At 46.1% G+C, this 19,804-nt stretch overlaps 1 protein-coding gene across 4 annotated transcripts in view; it reads left to right on the top strand.

Moving 5' to 3' along the window:
- The first annotated feature begins 5,408 nt into the window (after window positions 1-5,408).
- Window positions 5,409-19,804, top strand: part of vit (vitrin) — a 60,597-nt gene continuing 46,201 nt past the window's right edge. For 3 of the 4 annotated variants that reach the window (XM_087978826.1, XM_087978840.1, XM_087978824.1), the window contains exons 1-3: window positions 5,409-5,567; window positions 16,813-16,944; window positions 18,810-18,869. In XM_087978826.1, the coding sequence (XP_087834952.1) occupies window positions 16,911-16,944; window positions 18,810-18,869 (94 nt within the window). In that variant the 5' untranslated portion in view covers window positions 5,409-5,567; window positions 16,813-16,910. The remainder of the gene's footprint in view (window positions 5,568-16,812; window positions 16,945-18,809; window positions 18,870-19,804) is intronic. The other variant, XM_087978833.1, reaches the window with a different exon arrangement.

The raw sequence follows: 19,804 nt of genomic DNA, 5'->3' as shown, positions 1-19,804 counted from the left end.
AGTAATACCTGGAACAGCTAATTCCAAACACAGTAAAATCTCCAACAACTAACACCAGTAATACCTGTAACAGCTAATACCAGCAACAGTAATATCTCCAACAACTAACACCAGTAATACCTGTAACAGCTAAGACCAACAACAGTAACATCTCCAACAACTAACACCAGTAATACCTGTAACAGCTAATACCAGCAACAGTAATATCTCCAACAACTAACACCAGTAATACCTGTAACAGCTAATTCCAAACACAGTAACATCTCCAACAACTAACACCAGTAATACCTGTAACAGCTAATACCAGCAACAGTAATATCTCCAACAACGAACACCAGTAATACCTGTAACAGCTAATTCCAAACACAGTAACATCTCCAACAACTAACACCAGTAATACCTGTAACAGCCAATACCTGTAACAGCTAATACCAGCAACAGTAATATCTCCAACAACTAACACCAGTAATACCAGTAACAGATAAGACCAACAACAGTAACATCTCCAACAACTAACACCAGTTACACCAGTAACAGCTAATTCCAAACACAGTAACATCTCCAACAACTAACACCAGTAATACGTGTAACAGCTAAGACCAGCAACAGTAATATCTCCAACAACTAACACCAGTAATACGTGTAACAGCTAAGACCAGCAACAGTAATATCTCCAACAACTAACACCAGTAATACCTGTAACAGCTAAGACCAGCAACAGTAATATCTCCAACAACTAACACCAGTAATACCTGTAACAGCTAATTCCAAACACAGTAAAATCTCCAACAACTAACACCAGTAATACCTGTAACAGCTAATTCCAAACACAGTAAAATCTCCAACAACTAACACCAGTAATACCTGTAACAGCTAATACCAGCAACAGTAATATCTCCAACAACTAACACCAGTAATACCAGTAACAGCTAAGACCACCAACAGTAACATCTCCAACAACTAACACCAGTAATACCTGTAACAGCTAATACCAGCAACAGTAATATCTCCAACAACTAACACCAGTAATACCAGTAACAGCTAATTCCAAACACAGTAACATCTCCAACAACTAACACCAGTAATACCTGTAACAGCTAAGACCAGCAACAGTAATATCTCCAACAACTAACACCAGTAATACCTGTAACAGCTAATTCCAAACACAGTAACATCTCCAACAACTAACACCAATAATACCTGTAACAGCTAAGACCAGCAACAGTAACATCTCCATCAACTAACATCAGTAATACCTGTCATACCTAAGACCAGCAACAGTAACATCACCATCAACTAACACCAGTAACACCTGTAACAGCTAATTCCAAACACAGTAACATCTCCAACACCTAACACCAGTAATACCTGTAACAGCTAATTCCAAACACAGTAACATCACCAACAACTAACACCAGTAATACCTGTAACAACTAATACCAACAACAGTAACATCTCCAACAACTAACACCAGTAATACCTGTAACAGCTAAGACCAACAACAGTAACATCACCTTCAAATACCATCAGTAATACCTGTAACAGCTAAGACCAACAACAGTAATATCTCCAACAACTAACACCAGTAATACCTGTAACAGCTAAGACCAACAACAGTAACATCACCTTCAAATACCATCAGTAATACCTGTAACAGCTAAGACCAACAACAGTAACATCACCTTCAAATACCATCAGTAATACCTGTAACAGCTAAGACCAACAACAGTAACATCTCCAACAACTAGCACCAGTAGTATCTGTGTTTGGAATTAGCTGTTACAGGTGTTACTGGTGTTAGTTGTTGGAGATGTTACTGTGTTTGGAATTAGCTGTTACTGGTGTTAGTTGTTGGAGATGTTACTGTGCTTGGAATTAGCTGTTACAGGTATTACTGGTGTTAGTTGTTGGAGATGTTACTGTTGCTGGTCTTAGCTGTTACAGGTATTACAGGTGTTAGTTGTTGGAGATGTTACTGTGTTTGGAATTAGCTGTTACAGGTATTACTGGTGTTAGTTGTTGGAGATGTTACTGTTGTTGGTCTTACCGGTTACAGGTATTACTGATGTTAGTTGTTGGAGATGTTACTGTTGTTGGTCTTAGCTGTTACAGGTATTACTGGTGTTAGTTGTTGGAGATGTTGCTATTGCTGGTCTTAGCTGTTACAGGTATTACTGGTGTTAGTTGTTGGAGATGATACTTTGTTTGGAATTAGCTGTTACTGTTGTTACTGGTGTTGGTTGATGGAGATGTTACTGTTGTTGGTCTTAGCTGTTACAGGTATTACAGGTGTTAGTTGTTGGAGATGTTACTGTGTTTGGAATTAGCTGTTACAGGTATTACTGGTGTTAGTTGTTGGAGATGTTACTGTTGTTGCTCCTAGCTGTTACAGGTATTACTGGTGTTAGTTGTTGGTGATGTTACTGTTGCTGGTCTTAGCTGTTACAGGTATTACTGGTGTTAGTTGTGGAGATGTTACTGTGTTTGGAATTAGCTGTTACAGGTATTACTGGTGTTAGTTGTTGGAGATGATACTTTGTTTGGAATTAGCTGTTACTGTTGTTACTGGTGTTGGTTGATGGAGATGTTACTGTTGTTGGTGTTAGCTGTTGCAGGTATTACTGGTGTTAGTTGTTGGAGATGTTACTGTGTTTGGAATTAGCTTTTACAAGTATTACTGGTGTTAGTTGATGGTGTTGTTACTGTTGCTGGTCTTAGGTATTACAGGTATTACTGGTGTTCGTTGATGGTGATGTTACTGTTGCTGGTCTTAGCTGATGCAGGTATTACTGGTGTTAGTTGATGGTGATGTTACAGTTGCTGGTCTTAGGTATTACAGGTATTACTGATGTTAGTTGTTGGAGATGTTACTGTGTTTGGAATTAGCTGTTACAGGTATTACTGATGTTAGTTGTTGGAGTTATTACTGTTGCTGGTATTAGCTGTTACAGGTATTACTGGTGTTAGTTGATGGAGATGTTACTGTTGCTGGTCTTAGCTGTTACAGGTATTACTGGTGTTAGTTGATGGTGATGTTACAGTTGCTGGTCTTAGGTATTACAGGTATTACTGATGTTAGTTGTTGGAGATGTTACTGTGTTTGGAATTAGCTGTTACAGGTATTACTGGTGTTAGTTGTTGGTGATGTTACTGTGCTTGGAATTAGCTGTTACAGGTATTACTGGTGTTAGTTGATGATGTTACTGTTGCTGGTCTTAGCTGTTACAGGTATTACTGGTGTTAGTTGTTGGAGATGTTACTGTGTTTGGAATTAGCTGTTACAAGTGTTACTGGTGTTAGTTGATGCGTATGTCACTGTTGCTGGTATTACCTGTTACAGGTATTACTGGTGTTAGTTGATGGAGATGTTACTGTTGTTGGTCTTAGCTGTTACAGGTATTACTGGTGTTTGTTGTTGGTGATGTTACTGTGCTTGGAATTAGCTGTTACAGGTATTACTGGTGTTAGTTGATGATGTTACTGTTGCTGGTCTTAGCTGTTACAGGTATTACTGGTGTTAGTTGTTGGAGATGTAACTGTGTTTGGAATTAGTTTTTACAGGTATTACTGGTGTTAGTTGATGATGATGTTACTGTTGCTGGTATTAGCTGTTACAGGTATTACTGGTGTTAGTTGATGCGTATGTCACTGTTGCTGGTATTACCTGTTACAGGTATTACTGGTGTTAGTTGATGGAGATGTTACTGTTGCTGGTCTTAGCTGTTACAGGTATTACTGGTGTTAGTTGTTGGAGATGTTACTGTGTTTGGAATTAGCTGTTACAAGTGTTACTGGTGTTAGTTGATGCGTATGTCACTGTTGCTGGTATTACCTGTTACAGGTATTACTGGTGTTAGTTGATGGAGATGTTACTGTTGTTGGTCTTAGCTGTTACAGGTATTACTGGTGTTTGTTGTTGGTGATGTTACTGTGCTTGGAATTAGCTGTTACAGGTATTACTGGTGTTAGTTGATGATGTTACTGTTGCTGGTCTTAGCTGTTACAGGTATTACTGGTGTTAGTTGTTGGAGATGTAACTGTGTTTGGAATTAGTTTTTACAGGTATTACTGGTGTTAGTTGATGATGATGTTACTGTTGCTGGTATTAGCTGTTACAGGTATTACTGGTGTTAGTTGATGCGTATGTCACTGTTGCTGGTATTACCTGTTACAGGTATTACTGGTGTTAGTTGATGGAGATGTTACTGTTGCTGGTATTAGCTGTTACATGTATTACTGGTGTTAGTTGATTGAGTTGTTACTGAGTTTGGAATTAGCTGTTACAGGTATTACTGGTGTTAGTTGATGATGTTACTGTTGCTGGTCTTAGCTGTTACAGGTATTACAGGTGTTAGTTGTTGGAGATGTAACTGTGTTTGGAATTAGCTGTTACAGGTATTACTGGTGTTAGTTGATGCATATGTCACTGTTGCTGGTATTAGCTGTTACAGGTATTACTGGTGTTAGTTGTTGGAGATGTTACTGTGTTTGGAATTAGCTGTTACAGGTATTACTGGTGTTAGTTGTTGGAGATGTTACTGTGTTTGGAATTAGCTGTTACAGGTATTACTGGTGTTAGTTGTTGGAGATGTTACTGTGTTTGGTATTAGCTGTTACAGGTATTACTGGTGTTAGTTGATGCGTATGTCACTGTTGCTGGTATTAGCTGTTACAGGTATTACTGGTGTTAGTTGATGGTCATGTTACTGTTGCTGGTCTTAGCTGTTACAGGTATTACTGGTGTTAGTTGTTGGAGATGTAACTGTGTTTGGAATTAGTTTTTACAGGTATTACTGGTGTTAGTTGATGATGATGTTACTGTTGCTGGTATTAGCTGTTACAGGTATTACTGGTGTTAGTTGATGGTCATGTTACTGTTGCTGGTCTTAGCTGTTACAGGTATTACTGGTGTTAGTTGTTGGAGATGTAACTGTGTTTGGAATTAGTTTTTACAGGTGTTACTGGTGTTAGTTGATGATGATGTTACTGTTGCTGGTATTAGCTGTTACAGGTATTACTGATGTTAGTTGATGGAGATGTTACTGTTGCTGGTCTTAGTTGTTACAGGTATTACTGGTCGGTGTTAGTTGATGGAGATGTTACTGTTGCTGGTATTAACTGTTACAGGTATTACTGGTCGGTGTTAGTTGATGGAGATGTTACTGTTGCTGGTCTTAGTTGTTACAGGTATTACTGGTCGGTGTTAGTTGATGATGATGTTACTGTTGCTGGTATTAGTTGTTACAGGTATTACTGGTCGGTGTTAGTTGATGGAGATGTTACTGTTGCTGGTATTGGTGGTGTGGGTGTCACTGTTGCTGCTCATGGTGTTTCAGGCTCAGTGCTCCTGTCTCTATCCGGTGAAGATGCTGTTCTTTGTGCCTTTGAGCTAGTGCTGTCACTGATTGTGCGGTGCGGGGAGCAGACCCGCCCTCTGTTCCCAGTCAGTAACTCCCAGCCTGTCGGAGCGGTCCAGCGTCCCCAGCTCTCCCTGACCGGCCTCAGTGGGTTCAGTGCTGGCGAGCGGAATATGTGGACTGGAGTCTCTGGGACACATAGCTGCACCGGTGAGTCTCACCTCCTCATTGTCCTCATTGTCCTTCGCCTTTTTCTGTTCATTGTACAAGCTGCACCCACCTGAGTGTTTTAACCCATTGCAGACACCATCAAACTGCGCCCAGCCTCACAAGTTTCTGACATTCGGATTTCTCTCGGAATCTACTCTAATCTCCTGTCAGGGGGATGCTGTGATCGAAAGAGTAACATTTCAGGGCAAACACCCGAAGGCACGGCGTCTGAGCGCTACATATCTGTCTGTGTGTGTGTGTGTCTGTGTTCCTGTATGTGTGTGTGTCTACTGTGTCTCTGTATCTGAGTGTGTGTCTACCTGTGTCTCTGCATCTGTGTATGCCTCTGTATCGGTGTGTATGTCCATTAGTGTCTGTGTCTCTCTTTCTGTGCGTATGTCTATCTGCCCTCACCATATGTGTGTGTCTACCTGTGTCTGTATGTCACTGTGTCTCTGTTTCTGTGTCCCTCTATCTATGTGCATTTTTCTCTCGGTATCTCTTTCGTTGCCTGTGTTTCTTTATCTGTGTCTCTCCACGATATCTGTGTCCCTGTATCTGTATGTGTGTTCCTTCATTTGTGTGTGTGTGTGTGTGTGTGTCTCTCTCTCTCTGTCCCTGTCTGTGTTACTCAGTGTTTGTGTACATTACTCCTTTATCGCCCCTATTTCTGTGTCTCCCGATCGGTGTTGTTTCTCCCTGGCTGTGTGTTCCGCGGACTCTCTGTATCTGTATTTTCCTCCCTGTCTGTGTCTCAGTATATATATAAAATGTGTGTTTCTGTTTCTGCGTGTCTCTGTTTCTCAATGTGGTATTCATCCTGTGTGCTTTATGGGGCAGAAGGTGAAATTTGGGAACAGGATCCTAATCCTGGATTTCTTTCTTTGTTTATTGTATCTGTGAGAGAAATGTGTAGGAAATATGCATAAAGAAATGAATACTGTACATCCAGATAAACTGAGAGCGCATTGGGTCTGCCAAACCAGTACAAACATGAATAAAATTGCTTGGAGTCATATATTTTATTGAGAGTCTGAACTTGGGATGTTGTGTTGGCATCTGGAAGATGTGCCACCCTCTGGATACAACCGGTAGTGCAGAAGGGAGTCGAAAAAGTGTGGTGCTGGAAAAGCACGGCACGTCAGGCAGCATCCAAGGAGGAGAGTCCACGTTTCGGGCAAAAACCCTTCATCAGGAATGTGGGAGCTGAACCATCCCAACCTCCAACTCAATTGTTTCATTTCCTTCGTGTTAATGCATCGCAACATGAAACTAAGCATTAAAAAAATTGTACACCAAATGGGAGTTTTGTCAAAGATCTCAGTTGGAATTGGATTAGATTCTCTACAGTGTGGAAACAGGCCCTTCGGCCCAACCAGTCCACACCAACCCTCTGAAGAGTAACCCACCCAGACCCATTTCCCTCTGACTAATGCACCTCACATTATGAGGCAATTTAGCATGGCCAATTAATCTAACCTGCACATCTTTGGACTGTGGGAGGAAACCAGAGCACCCAGAGGAAACCCACACAGACACGGGGAGAATGTGCAAACTCCACACAGACAGTCGCCTGAAGCTGGAATCGAACCCGGGTCCCTGGTGCTGTGAGGCTGCAGTACTAACTATTGGGCCACCAGGCCACCCCTATTGTGAGGAACCTTCATGAAACTTATGATACACCAGACACTGGCTCAAGTGGCTGCTTCATGGTGAAATGCTGCAAACTCAGGGAATTTTAAGACTCATTAGAACTCTGATATCCATCCAGTTACAGCTGAGATGATCACAGCCACAAGGTTCTACCATGGGAAGTAGAGTAGGCCATTCAGTCCAGTTCTACTGTTGTATCATCTACATTTCTCGATTTCATTTATGCACTTCCAACCTGTATCCCTTGGTCCTTGTATGCCTGTTTGCTGCCCCTGTGCTGTACAAATGCATAATTCCCTCTCTGTCAGCAGTGGTTCAGTGGGTAGCAAACTAATCTCTCAGTCCGGAGATTGGGGGATGGATTCCCAATTCAGAGAGCTGATAATCCAGCACAGGGCCAAGCGAATGCTGTGCTTTCAGAGGTGCAGTGTTTCAGACAAGACGTTAAACTGAGGTGATCACAACCACCTGATGAAGGAGCAGCACTCTGATAGCTAGTGCTTCCAAATAAACCTGTTGGACTCTAACCTGGTGTTGTGTGATTTTTAACTTTGTCCATCCCAGTCCAACAGCGGCTCCTCCACATCATAAAAGACCCAATGATGCTATTTGAAGAAGAGCAGAGGATAACCCTTCAATGACCTGGCCTGTATCTATCCCTCAAACACAACAGTTTACCTGATTATTGTCACGTTGCTGTTTGTGAGAGCTTGCTGTGCATACATTAGCTGCAGCATTTTAAAAATTACAACAGTGACTACAGTTCACAAGTCCTTCATTGGCTGTAAAATGCTTTGGGATTTCCTGCTGCCACAAAGTCACTACAAGGAAGTGGCAAGTTGCTGAATGAAACCTGGGCAGAATGGACACCCCCTCTTGAAGAAGCTTCCCTTTAATTTTTGCCTTGTTTTCAGCCTTCCGTGCTTTGAAAATTTGTCCCAAGATTGATTTTTATTCTCCCCACATTTCCTTTGTCCAGCCTCAGGTAGAAACACAGCCTCCATCTGATCAGTCAAAGATGATCATACAGACCAAGTGTGGCCTATATAATGACTGACCTTCTGTCGGTGTGTGATGGGATCCCAGATCTCGGACAGGGACTGGTCCAACTCCCTGTTAAGGCCACCTAGAGAATCAGCAGCCACCATGTTAGTCGGCAATGTATTTCTGAGTCTCACTGCTCTGCAAAGGGAAGAACTACTTGCCGTCCAGCCTGTTTCTACTCTGTTAAACAAACTCTCCCAGAACAGAAGGTGCACAACTACTAACTCAGTCACTATGGCCATTATCACAACCTCGGTTAAGGAATGACTGACCTGTTTCCATTGAGAAAAGGTTGAGCTCCATATTGTTTAGAAAGAACAAGTGGCAGTTTCTATTGTGCTTCGCTCGCTGTTTCCAAGGTGATGGTTAATTTGACACATGACTTATTTTACTCTGGGATCGGAGGCCACACTTGGGCAGTTTAAGAAAAAGTCCATTCAGGCCCCATTGAAAGAGAAATGGCCTTAATCCCATTTTACAGTGTCACAATTCCAGTCGAGTCATTCACCACTCAGATCTACATCTCAGACAAGTGGAGCTGTATTGCTGATCAACAGCTCACAGCATTCCTGCTGGGATGCCTTACAGAGAGCCCCATCAATTAGCCAATGGGCTTCTCTTCCCCAGAGTTTAGAAGAGGGACAGGTGATCTCAATGAACTGTATAAACTCCTTAGAGAGCTGGAGAGGCTCCCTAAACTGGAGGATTAAGAATGAGGGATTGTGATCTCAGGATAAGGAGTTGGCATTTAATACTGACATGGGGAAAGACTGCCATCTTTCCTTGATCTGGTCTACATGTGACTCCAGACCCAAAGCAATGTGGTTGACTCATAACCCCCACCCGTTGAAATGACCTTAATTAATATAGTTCAGGGTAAATAGAGATAGGCAACAAATGTCTCCCCATTAATGGTCACATGCCATAAAAAAACTAAAAGAATATCTTCAAACGATTGTGAATATGTGTTGCAGACTATCCCAGGGGCTGTGAATGGTCATTGAATGTGTTCAAATCTAATGTTGATATATCTTGGCCTCTAAGGAAATGTGAAGAAGGTTTGAGTGTTTGTGTGGCTGACTCCTGCTCCTAATTCTTGTGATCTTAAACTGAGTAACGACACACAGACCATCAGTATGTGTTGCTCCCACTTTTCAACATTAATGGCAGGCCCAACATGGGTAGAGTTCCTGGATTCTGGGGATTCCCTGACCTTTACTCAATCATGTCTTATTTGGAAACAGAATCAAAAGGTGTGGTGCTGGAAAAGCACAGCCGATCAGGCAGCATTCGAGGAGCAGGAGGTCGGTGTTTCAAACACAAGCCCTTCAACAGGAATGAAGAGCTTTTCATTCCTGATAAAAAGATTATGTTTGAAACATTGACCCTCCTACTCCTCAGATGCTGCCTGACTGGCTGCGCTTTTCCAGCACCACACTTTTTGACTCCGATCTCCAGCATCTGCAGTCCTCACTTTCTCCCTTTTGCTTGGAAACATCTTATTGTTTTTATTTCAGACATATCTCTATGTTTTTAATTATAAAAACTTAAATCCCCTCCAGAAAATGGATTTTTCACCTTCAATGCAGTGGAGGGCTGACCTACATTGGGCTATGTTCAGCAGAGTTAGATTCAGAGGTTTATGTTATACTGATCTGGGCTGGGCTGGGCTGGGCTGTGCTAGGCTGGGCTGGGCTGTGCTAGGCTGGGCTAGGCTGGGCTGTGCTGGGCTGGGCTGGGCTGGGCTGGGCTGGGCTGGGCTGTGCTGGGCTGGGCTGTGCTAGGCTGGGCTGTGCTGGGCTGGGCTGGGCTGGGCTGGGCTGGGCTGTGCTAAGCTAGGCTGGGCTGTGCTGGACTGGGCTGGGCTAGACTGGGCTGTGCTGGGCTGTGCTAGGCTGGGCTGGGCTGTGCTAGGCTGGGCTGGGCTGTGCTGGGCTGGGCTGGGCTAGACTGGGCTGTGCTGGGCTGGGCTGGGCTAGACTGGGCTGTGCTGGGCTGGGCTGGGCTGTGCTGGGCTGGGCTGGGCTGGGCTGTGCTAGGCTGTGCTGGGCTGGGCTGTGCTGGGCTGTGCTGGGCTGGGCTGGGCTGGGCTGTGCTGGGCTGGGCTGTGCTAGGCTGGGCTAGGCTGGGCTGTGCTGGGCTGTGCTAGGCTGGGCTGTGCTGGGCTGGGCTAGACTGGGCTGTGCTGGGCTGTGCTGGGCTGGGCTGTGCTAGGCTGGGCTGGGCTGGGCTAGACTGGCTGGGCTGTGCTAGGCTGGGCTAGACTGGGCTGGGCTGTGCTAGGCTGGGCTGGGCTAGACTGGGCTGGGCTGTGCTAGGCTGGGCTGTGCTGGGCTGGGCTGGGCTAGACTGGGCTGGGCTGTGCTAGGCTGGGCTGGGCTGGGCTGTGCTAGGCTGGGCTGGGCTGTGCTGGGCTGGGCTGGGCTGGGCTAAGCTAGGCTGGGCTGTGCTGGACTGGGCTGGGCTAGACTGGGCTGTGCTGGGCTGTGCTAGGCTGGGCTGGGCTGTGCTAGGCTGGGCTGGGCTGGGCTGTGCTGGGCTGGGCTGGGCTAGACTGGGCTGGGCTGGGCTGGGCTAGACTGGGCTGTGCTGGGCTGTGCTAGGCTGGGCTGGGCTGTGCTAGGCTGGGCTGGGCTGTGCTGGGCTGGGCTGGGCTAGGCTGGGCTGTGCTGGGCTGTGCTAGGCTGGGCAGGGCTAGACTGGGCTGTGCTGGGCTGTGCTAGGCTAGGCTGGGCTGTGCTAGGCTGGGCTGGGCTGTGCTAGGCTGGGCTGGGCTAGACTGTGCTGTGCTGGGCTGTGCTAGGCTAGGCTGGGCTGTGCTAGGCTGGGCTGGGCTGTGCTAGGCTGGGCTGGGCTAGACTGGGCTGGGCTGGGCTGTGCTAGGCTAGGCTGGGCTGTGCTAGGCTGGGCTGGGCTGTGCTAGGCTGGGCTGGGCTAGACTGGGCTGGGCTGTGCTAGGCTATGCTGGGCTGTGCTAGGCTGGGCTAGGCTAGACTGGGCTGTGCTAGGCGAGGCTGGGCTAGACTGGGCTGTGCTGGGCTGTGCTAGGCTGGACTGGGCTGGGCCGGGCTAGGCTGGGCTGGGCCGGGCTAGACTGGGCTGGGCTGTGCTAGGCTGGGCTGGGCTGTGCTAGGCTGGGCTGGGCTAGACTGGGCTGGGCTGTGCTAGGCGAGGCTGGGCTGGGCTGGGCTGGGCTGTGCTGTGCTAGACTGGGCTGGGCTGGGCTGTGCTAGGCTGGGCTGGGCTGTGCTAGGCTGGGCTGGGCTGGGCTGTGCTAGGCTGGGCTGGGCTGTGCTAGGCTGTGCTGGGCTGGGCTGGGCTGTGCTAGGCTGGACTGGGCTGGGCTGAGCTGGGCTGGGCTGTGCTAGGCTGGGCTGGGCTGGGCTGGGCTGTGCTAGGCTAGGCTGGGCTGGGCTGTGCTAAGCTGGGCTAGGCTGGGCTGTGCTGTGATGGGCTGGGCTGTATTAGGCTGGGCTGGGCTGTGCTAGGCTGACTGTGCTAGGCTGGGCTGACTGTGCTAGGCTGGGCTGGGCTAGACTTGTGTTAATGATGAAATCTATTCAGTGGTAAGAGAGCAGGCAAAAAGCAGACGTTAGATCATGCAGGGTAGAATGAAGGAGTGGAAGAAGATTTAACATTGTAGCAGGACTTACGTAAAGATTTACTGGTCACAGTTGTGTAGTAGTAGATTCTATAAAGGCCAAGGTTAGGCAAGGACATACCAAAGGGACATACCAAAAGGAGAGTAGTTTTAAATGAAGTGGTCAGAGTGGGTTAATTTTCTTATTGGATTGGGGTAAATAGATCAGCGTATATCAGAAAGGGAGGAAATTTCTCAAGTGTGTCTGCAATAGTTTACTGCAACAGTGTGAACGGACCAGGCCATATTACAGCAATGAGCCAGAATTTTAAAGAATTTTAAAATCAACATAATATTTTAATAAAAAAAAATGGCCAGGAGCAACATTGACCCTTTGAAGGATGATTAAAAATGAAAAGAAGGAAATGAGGGGCATGTTGAACAATTACTTGTTCCAGTGGGAGAGGAAGCCAATATATCAGAACTGGTAATCATGAACACAGAGAGAGACTCATTCAAATTAACATCAACAAAATGAAAGAAAGAGGAACTTGGAGAAAGTCACAATTCCCCGGAAGCGGGTGGTTTTCCACCCCAGAGATTTTAAAGTGTGTGGGTGAGATCATTGAAAGTATTCTCATTGTGATTGTTCCAAAATTCTCTTCACTTGGAAACCATCCATTCAGATTAGAAGATTATATATGTCACTCTGTCTCATCAGTAAGAACTCGGAGAGAGAGTAGCCAGAGGATAATAGATCATTAGCCTGTTGCTGGGAAATGACTCAAGACTCTAATTAATGATAGATTAGATTACATTACAGTGTGGAAACAGGCCCTTCGGCCCAACAAGTCCACACCAACCCGCCGAAGCGCAACCCCTACATTCACCCCTTACCTAACACTACGGGCAATTTAGCATGGTCAATTCACCTGAACTGCACATCTTTGGACTGTGGGATGAAACCGGAGCACCCGGAGGAAACCCACGCAGACACGGGGAGAACGTGCAAACTCCACACAGTCAGTCGCCTGAGGCGGGAATTGAACCCGGGTCTCTGGCGCTGTGAGGCAGCAGTGCTAACCACTGTGCCACCGTGCCGCCGTGATAGTGTGACTGAACGCCTCAAACCTGTAGCTGAACAGGGGGGGGGGGGAGGGCAGAAGGCTTTGTAAAGGGGACGTCATTCCTGATGAGTCTGACTGAATTTCGAAGGAGTCCCTAATGTAATGGGCATGGAATGTTAGCCCTGCCAGCTAAAATCAACACTTGTGGTACTGAGGGCAAATTATTGACCTGTCGAGGAGTTAGCTGAGTAACAAGAGAAAGAAAGTGGGAATAATAGGCAAGTACACTGGATGGCATGATGTATCAGCAAGGATCTGTGTTGGGACCTCAACTATTCATAGCGTTTCTCAGCAACATAAATGATGGGATAGAAAAACCACATGTGTAAATGTGTCAACAATGTATCTCTTACGCTGTTCTGATTTGCTTGTGTCTGGGAGTGGGGCTGATTAAGATGTGTCATTGAAAATCACTTGCTAATGAGTATGATTGTCCACCGAGATAGTTCTGTGTTACTGGTCATGGGTTCAGTGGGTCCCAAAGACTGAGACCAATCCTCGAGCTGCATCTCTGACCACATATTTAGCAGGTGTTCCAAGGAGGTGGAAGTGATCCTTGATCTCAAAAAACATTCCTTCCTCCAGTTCCTTTCCGTATTCCTCTTGCTGCCAAGTACTCTTGCAGAACTGTGTCCCTTCATACGAGAGTTTTCTCCCAGTTAGTTTCTTCTGAATGAGGGTCACCCATATGTTAATATCTATGTTGTATTTCTTGAGGTCAGGGAGTCTTTGAGGAGAAATTGTTTCTTTCAAGGGGTAGTGGCATTCATTACCCAGAGTGTAGTGGATGTCAGGACACTGACTAAATTGGACAAGGTAGACGGAAGTTTAATTAGTAATGGGATGAAAGGTTATGGGGAGTGGTCAGGAAAGTGGATTTGAGGCCAAGGTGAGATCAGCCATGACAGTATTAAGTGATGAAGTAAGCTCAAGGGACTGAATTGCCTACTCCTGCCCTGTTTCTTCTGTTCTTATGTTCATTATTCCAATATGCAGGAAGATTTGAGTACAGGAATAACGAACGCTTCAATTTCAAATAAGTTTGGTTAGACTAGAATGCTGTGCACGACTTTGATCTCCTTATCTCAAAAAAGATATTATTTGGTTCACCAGAGTTGTTCCCAGGATGGTGAGATTGTCCTATTGGGAGAGATTTGGTAAACCAGGCCTGTGAAGAGTTGTGAAGAATGGGAGGTGATCACATTGAAACCAACAGAATACTTAAAAGAGACAGACAGGAGAGATGCAGGTGCGATGCTTCCCCTGGCTGGGGAGTTTAGAACCAGGAGGCACAATTTAAAAATAATGGGGTTACCACTGAGGACTGAGATGAGGAGAAATCTTTTTGATCAGAGGGTTGTGTACCTTTTTCTCTGTCAGAGAGCTCTGGAGGCTGAGTCCTTGAGCATGTTTAAGGAGAAAGGCATATTGAATGGAGGGACTGACTTACTGGGCTGAATGGGCTATTCCTGATGAAGGGCTTTTGTCTGAAACATCAACTCTCCTGCTCCTCGGATGCTGCCTGACCTGCTGTGCTTTTCCAATATCACACTCTCGACTCTGATCTCCAGCATCTGCAGTCCTCACTTTCGCCTGAATGGACTATTCCTCTGATCCTGTAACGTTGTCACAGAAACATACATCAAAATAAAGAGAATAGGAGCAGGACGAGGCCATTCAGCTCTTTGAGCATGTTCTGCTATCAAATAGGATCATTGGTGATCATCCAACTCAGTGTTGTAACCTGATCCCTTTAGCCTGAAAAGCTATATCTAATACCTTCTTGGGAGAATGCAAGGTTTATCTTCAAAATGAACTGCTGTATTCTGGAAGCGTGGATTTAAGGGAAGGAGACTGTTAGTTTTCATACTCTGAAGGTGCTGTCTTTCAGGTGTGATGCTAACTGAAGGCCTTCCACTGCCTTCTCAAGAGGGTGTAAATAATCCCAGGGCATAAAAAATAGAGGTCTCCCAGTGTCTTAACCAATATTCATCCCTCAACCAACATCATGATATAAATATGCCCTTTATTGTTTTGCTTCTTTAGAACAATAAAACTTTACATCTGCGGCTCTGTAAGATGTGTGACACATCTTGAAGTGTAAAGGTCGTCATTCAGTGTCACAGAGTCACAGAGATGTACAGCATGAAAACAGACCCTTCGGTCCAATCCATCCACGCTGATCAGAAATCCCAACCCAATCTAGTCCCACCTGCCAGCACCCGGCCCATATCACTCCAAACCCTTTCTATTCATATACCCATCCAAATGCCTCTTAAATGTTGCAATTGTACCAGCCTCCACCACATCCTCTGGCAGCTCATTCCATACACGTACCACCCTCTGTGTGAAAAAGTTGCCCCGTAGGTCTCTTTTCCCCTCTCACCCTAAATCTATGCCCTCTAATTCTGGGCTCCCCGACCCCAGGGAAAAGACTTTTCCTATTTACCATATCCATGCCCCTCATAATTTTGTAAACCTCTATAAGGTCACCCCACAGCCCCCGACGCTCCAGGGAAAACAACCCCAGCCTGTTCAGCCTCTCCCTATAGCTCAAATCCCCCAACCAGTGATTGTCACAAGTCTGAAATGCCTCAAATTTAAATTTTTTATCCCAATTCTCTGTGGCCTCACCTCTCTCTTACTCTGAGACGATGTCAAAAACATAAGAAATAATGAGCTGGTGTAGTCTGTACAGTCCCTTGAACCTGTGCAGCTATTTAGCATCATCAACATGGGCTTTAGCTTCAACTTTCTCACCTCTCTCATATCCCTCATTTCCCTTAGGGACCAAACTCGGTCTATTCCAGCTGTAAGCGTATTCAACAGCAGAGCTTTCACAACACTCTAGGATTGAGAATTCCCAAGAGATATAGACCTCTGAGTGAAATGATTTCCCTTATCTCAGTCCTAAATGATTGGCCACTTATTCTGAGATTGTGAACCAACCCCTCCTCCCTCACAACACATGCTTTAGATTCCCTGACCAGGGGAAATAATCTCTAGTGTCGCCTCTTCAGGCCCCTTCAGAATCTATATTTCAATCAGATCGCCTCTCGTTCTTCCAAAGTTCTCAGAGTAACACACCAGCTTACCTAGCCACTCATTAATCATTGCAATGTCGACCCTCTTATAATTCTGTCCTGTTAATCACTTCACCATTGGCGGTTAGGTTTTCAGCTCTTCTGGAGTTCATTCATAATCTTATCTATTCCTCCATCTTTATTTCAGACTTTTCTTCATACATAGAAATAGAACATAGAGGCCCAGTGGTTAGCACTGCTGCCTCACAGCGCCTGTAGACCCGGGTTCAATTCCCGACTCAGGCGACTGACTGTGTGGAGTTTGCACATTCTCCCCGTGTCTGCGTGGGTTTCCTCCGGGTGCTCCGGTTTCCTCCCACAGTCCAAAGATGTGCGGGTCAGGTGAATTGGCCATGCTAAATTGCCCGTAGTGTTAGGTTAAAGGGGTGGATGTAGGGGTATGGGTGGGTTGCGCTTCGGCGGGTCGGTGTGGACTTGTTGGGCCGAAGGGCCTGTTTCCACACTGTAAGTAATCTAATCTAATCTATAGAATTATCCAGCACAGGAATTGGCCCTTCGGCCCATGATGTTGTGCCAAACATGACCCTTCAAATTAAACTAATTCTGCCTGCCCTTGGTACATATCCCTCCAAACCTTGCATTACTTCATACTTATTTATCTGCCTCAATATCTCCTTCTGTGGTCCTGTGTCAAATGTTGCGTGATTATTCTGCTATGAGATATTTTGCTACATCAAAGGCATTGTATAAATGCAAGCTGAGTTCTGACGCTTTCTGTAATTCTATTTCCACTTCAGATGATGACACAATGTGTGCTTCCATATAATCAGCAGGAGCTGTGCTCGTAAAGTGACCTCATTGACGGTGTGTTTCGTGACTTGACCTCAATCCCACGATGGGTTCATCTCCCATAAGTGTCCTCACCTTCGGTAAGTAGCAGACATGAAGACCCCCACACCCCCTCCCTCTGTATGGAGGAAGACGTTGTACTGAACACAAAAAGGGACCAGGTTCCAGAAAGAACAATGTATATTTACACCTTGTGTGCCATGTCTTGTTTAAATTGAAATGCTATCAGTTGTTTTCCCAAATCAGTTAATCTCTTTGATGATGAGCGGTTATAGGATCATTTCAGTCACAAATCCCCTCACTGTCTTGCTCCCCAAAAGTCACTTATCCCACTTCCATGTGCTCTCTCATGATTTTTTTTTCATAAAGTACCATCTCATTCCCTTCTTCAACAGATTGAAGAACACTGCTTTCAATAGTTGTTTGTTGTGGAGAATCTAACCAGTCACTCTTATGGAGTCAGAGTCTGCAGAGAGAATTGGAGTTAATTTTGCTACAGACAGATTTTGCAGAGGCTTATAGAGGGGAGATTCAGATGGATAATGGCGGGGACAGTTTCCTGGTGCTGTCCTGTCTTTGGGTAGGATTCCTGGGAAAGGACTGTCACGGGAATCAGGGGTCAGGCAGTTTTCAAAACGTCCCAGCAAAGGACCACAATCTGACAGCACATTCCTGCTATTGGGAATGGTTCCCTGGCTGAGGTGACCTCTGCAGTGTCAGGATGGAAGACCATCAGAGCTTCCTGTCAATGACCCAACAAAGTTCACAACTGCAGGCAATCCCTTCTTGGGGAAGGACTTTACTGACTGTTCAGTGACCTGGGGATGTCTTTAATTTTCCAGTGGGGCAGCCAACCAACTCCCACCAAGGGAACCTTTCCTACCTCAGAATTGATGAGGGTTGGGAGCCCAGCAAGAATCTCCTCAAGTTTCTAGTAGATGAACCTTCAAGCTAGCCCTGCACAGATGTTGCCTGACCTGAACGCTTCCTCCTTGTCTATCTGTTCTCACCTCAGCTTGAAGCATCCACAGTGTTGTTCTTTTTTATGGGGTATAAGCCATAGCTTAGTGGACAGTACTTGCACCTCCAGGGCCCAAGGTTGAGGATTCAGGCTCCAGTCCACAGCAGAGTCCAGGACAGATAGGTACATCAGCATCCAATAACTGGGCTACAGTTCAGATCTGGGCCTGGAGTTGTAGGGGTCTGTTATTATTGTCCTTGTCCCTTGTCTTCTTGAGCACAAAATCCACACTGAAACTCCCAGTGCAGTCCTGAGGGAGTGCTGCAGTGTCAGAGGCACTGTCCATCAGATAAACATTAAGCCCAGGTCCTAGCTGCCTTGGAGAACAGCAGGGGACCAGCTCATTTCTATCATTCCTGTCTGTAAGTTGCTGCATTTCCTACACTCTAGCAGGAAGTCAGTCTCTCATTGGCTGTGAAGGACTAGGAGCTGAACTTCGGACATGAGGAAAGGGTGACAGCAATTGAGATTCTTTAAGGAATCAGTTTACCTTTCAGTGTTTACTCACATTTTAATCATTTTGATGGTAAGTCCTCAGAAAACCCTTGGCTCTTGAGATTTATGGCCATAAACTGTGGCTTCCACCATTTCTCATGTTAGCGCTGAGCATTTGAAGGTGAATATTCAAAATCTACCCACATGGCACAGAGTCCCAACTCTTCAGGGTACACCAAGCAGGAGACCACAGGGGGGGGGGGGGGGGCTGTGATCTTCCATCCAATAATACTCACTGGGAGAGTTTTGTGGCTAAGGTGAAGCAAGAGAGCATGGTCAGGAGCTGGCTGGCATTTTACAGCATGCTGACCTGATGGGCAAGGAGAGCATCAAGTGTATGGCATCCTCCCACTGCAGGGCATGAAGTGGTGCAGGTTAAACAAGCTGAGGCAGACTGAGTGCTGACAGTCCTCTGTCTTTTCTTTGCAGTCCTGTTGCTGACTTCAACAGGAGGAGTGAAAGAGAAGGGACGGAAAAGTAAACGAACATGTGAGTGAACACTTCTGACCTCGAGGCTCCACGTGACTCCTTCCTGCAGACAGGGTCCATCCAGCCCTTTACTCGAACAACAGGCACAGCCAGCTGGGGTTCTCTTCTGGAAGTGCCTCTTAGGAAGAAGAGCAAATAGGCTGGGTTAGGCGTCAGGGTTTACATTGGAAAGTGGAGAGGTGTAGGTAAATTTGTGTGAAACCTTGGTTAGATCACATAGGACTGTGCACAATTTCAGACAACACAATGACAACATGATTCCGAGGCACTGGAGACAGGTACTGATGGCCAACAAAGAATGAAGAGAGCCTCAATAGGCTGCAGCTCTTTACTTCTAGAATACAGGAGACTGAGAGAAGAGTTGAAAAATGTGTTGCTGGAAAGGCGCAGCCGGTCAGGCAGCATCCAAGGAGCAGGAGAATCAACGTTTCGGGCATAAACCCTTCTTCAGGAATGAGGAAGGTGTGCCAAGCGGGCTAAGATAAAAGGTAGGGAGGAGGGACTTGGGGAGGGGCGTTGGGAATGCGATAGGTGGAAGAAGGTTAAGGTGAGGGTGATAGGCCGGAGAGGGGGTAGGGGCGGAGAGGTCGGGAAGAAGATTGCAGGTCAAGAAGGCGGTGCTGAGTCCAAGAGTTGGGACTGAGATAAGATGGGGGGAGGGGAAATGAGGAAGCTGGAGAAATCTGCATTCATCCCTTGTGGTTGGAGGGTTCCTAGGAGGAAGATGAGTCGCTCTTCCTCCAGGCGTCGTGTTGCCATGGTCTGGCGATGGAGGAGGCCAAGGACCTGCATGTCCTTGGTGGAGTGGGAGGGGGAGTTGAAGTGTTCAGCCACAGGGTGGTTGGGTTGGTTGGTGCGGGTGTCCCAGAGGTGTTCTCTGAAACGTTCCGCAAGTAGGCGGCCTGTCTCCCCAATGGGCATCTTCAGCATTGTGT

The sequence above is a fragment of the Chiloscyllium plagiosum genome, unplaced genomic scaffold (genome assembly GCF_037043375.1).
Source record: "Chiloscyllium plagiosum isolate Xiang-an unplaced genomic scaffold, Cpla_swu_hap1 HiC_scaffold_3, whole genome shotgun sequence".
NCBI lineage: Eukaryota > Metazoa > Chordata > Chondrichthyes > Orectolobiformes > Hemiscylliidae > Chiloscyllium > Chiloscyllium plagiosum.
Note: the sequence above shows the minus strand (reverse complement) of the source record. Positions and strands in the feature narration are given on the sequence as shown.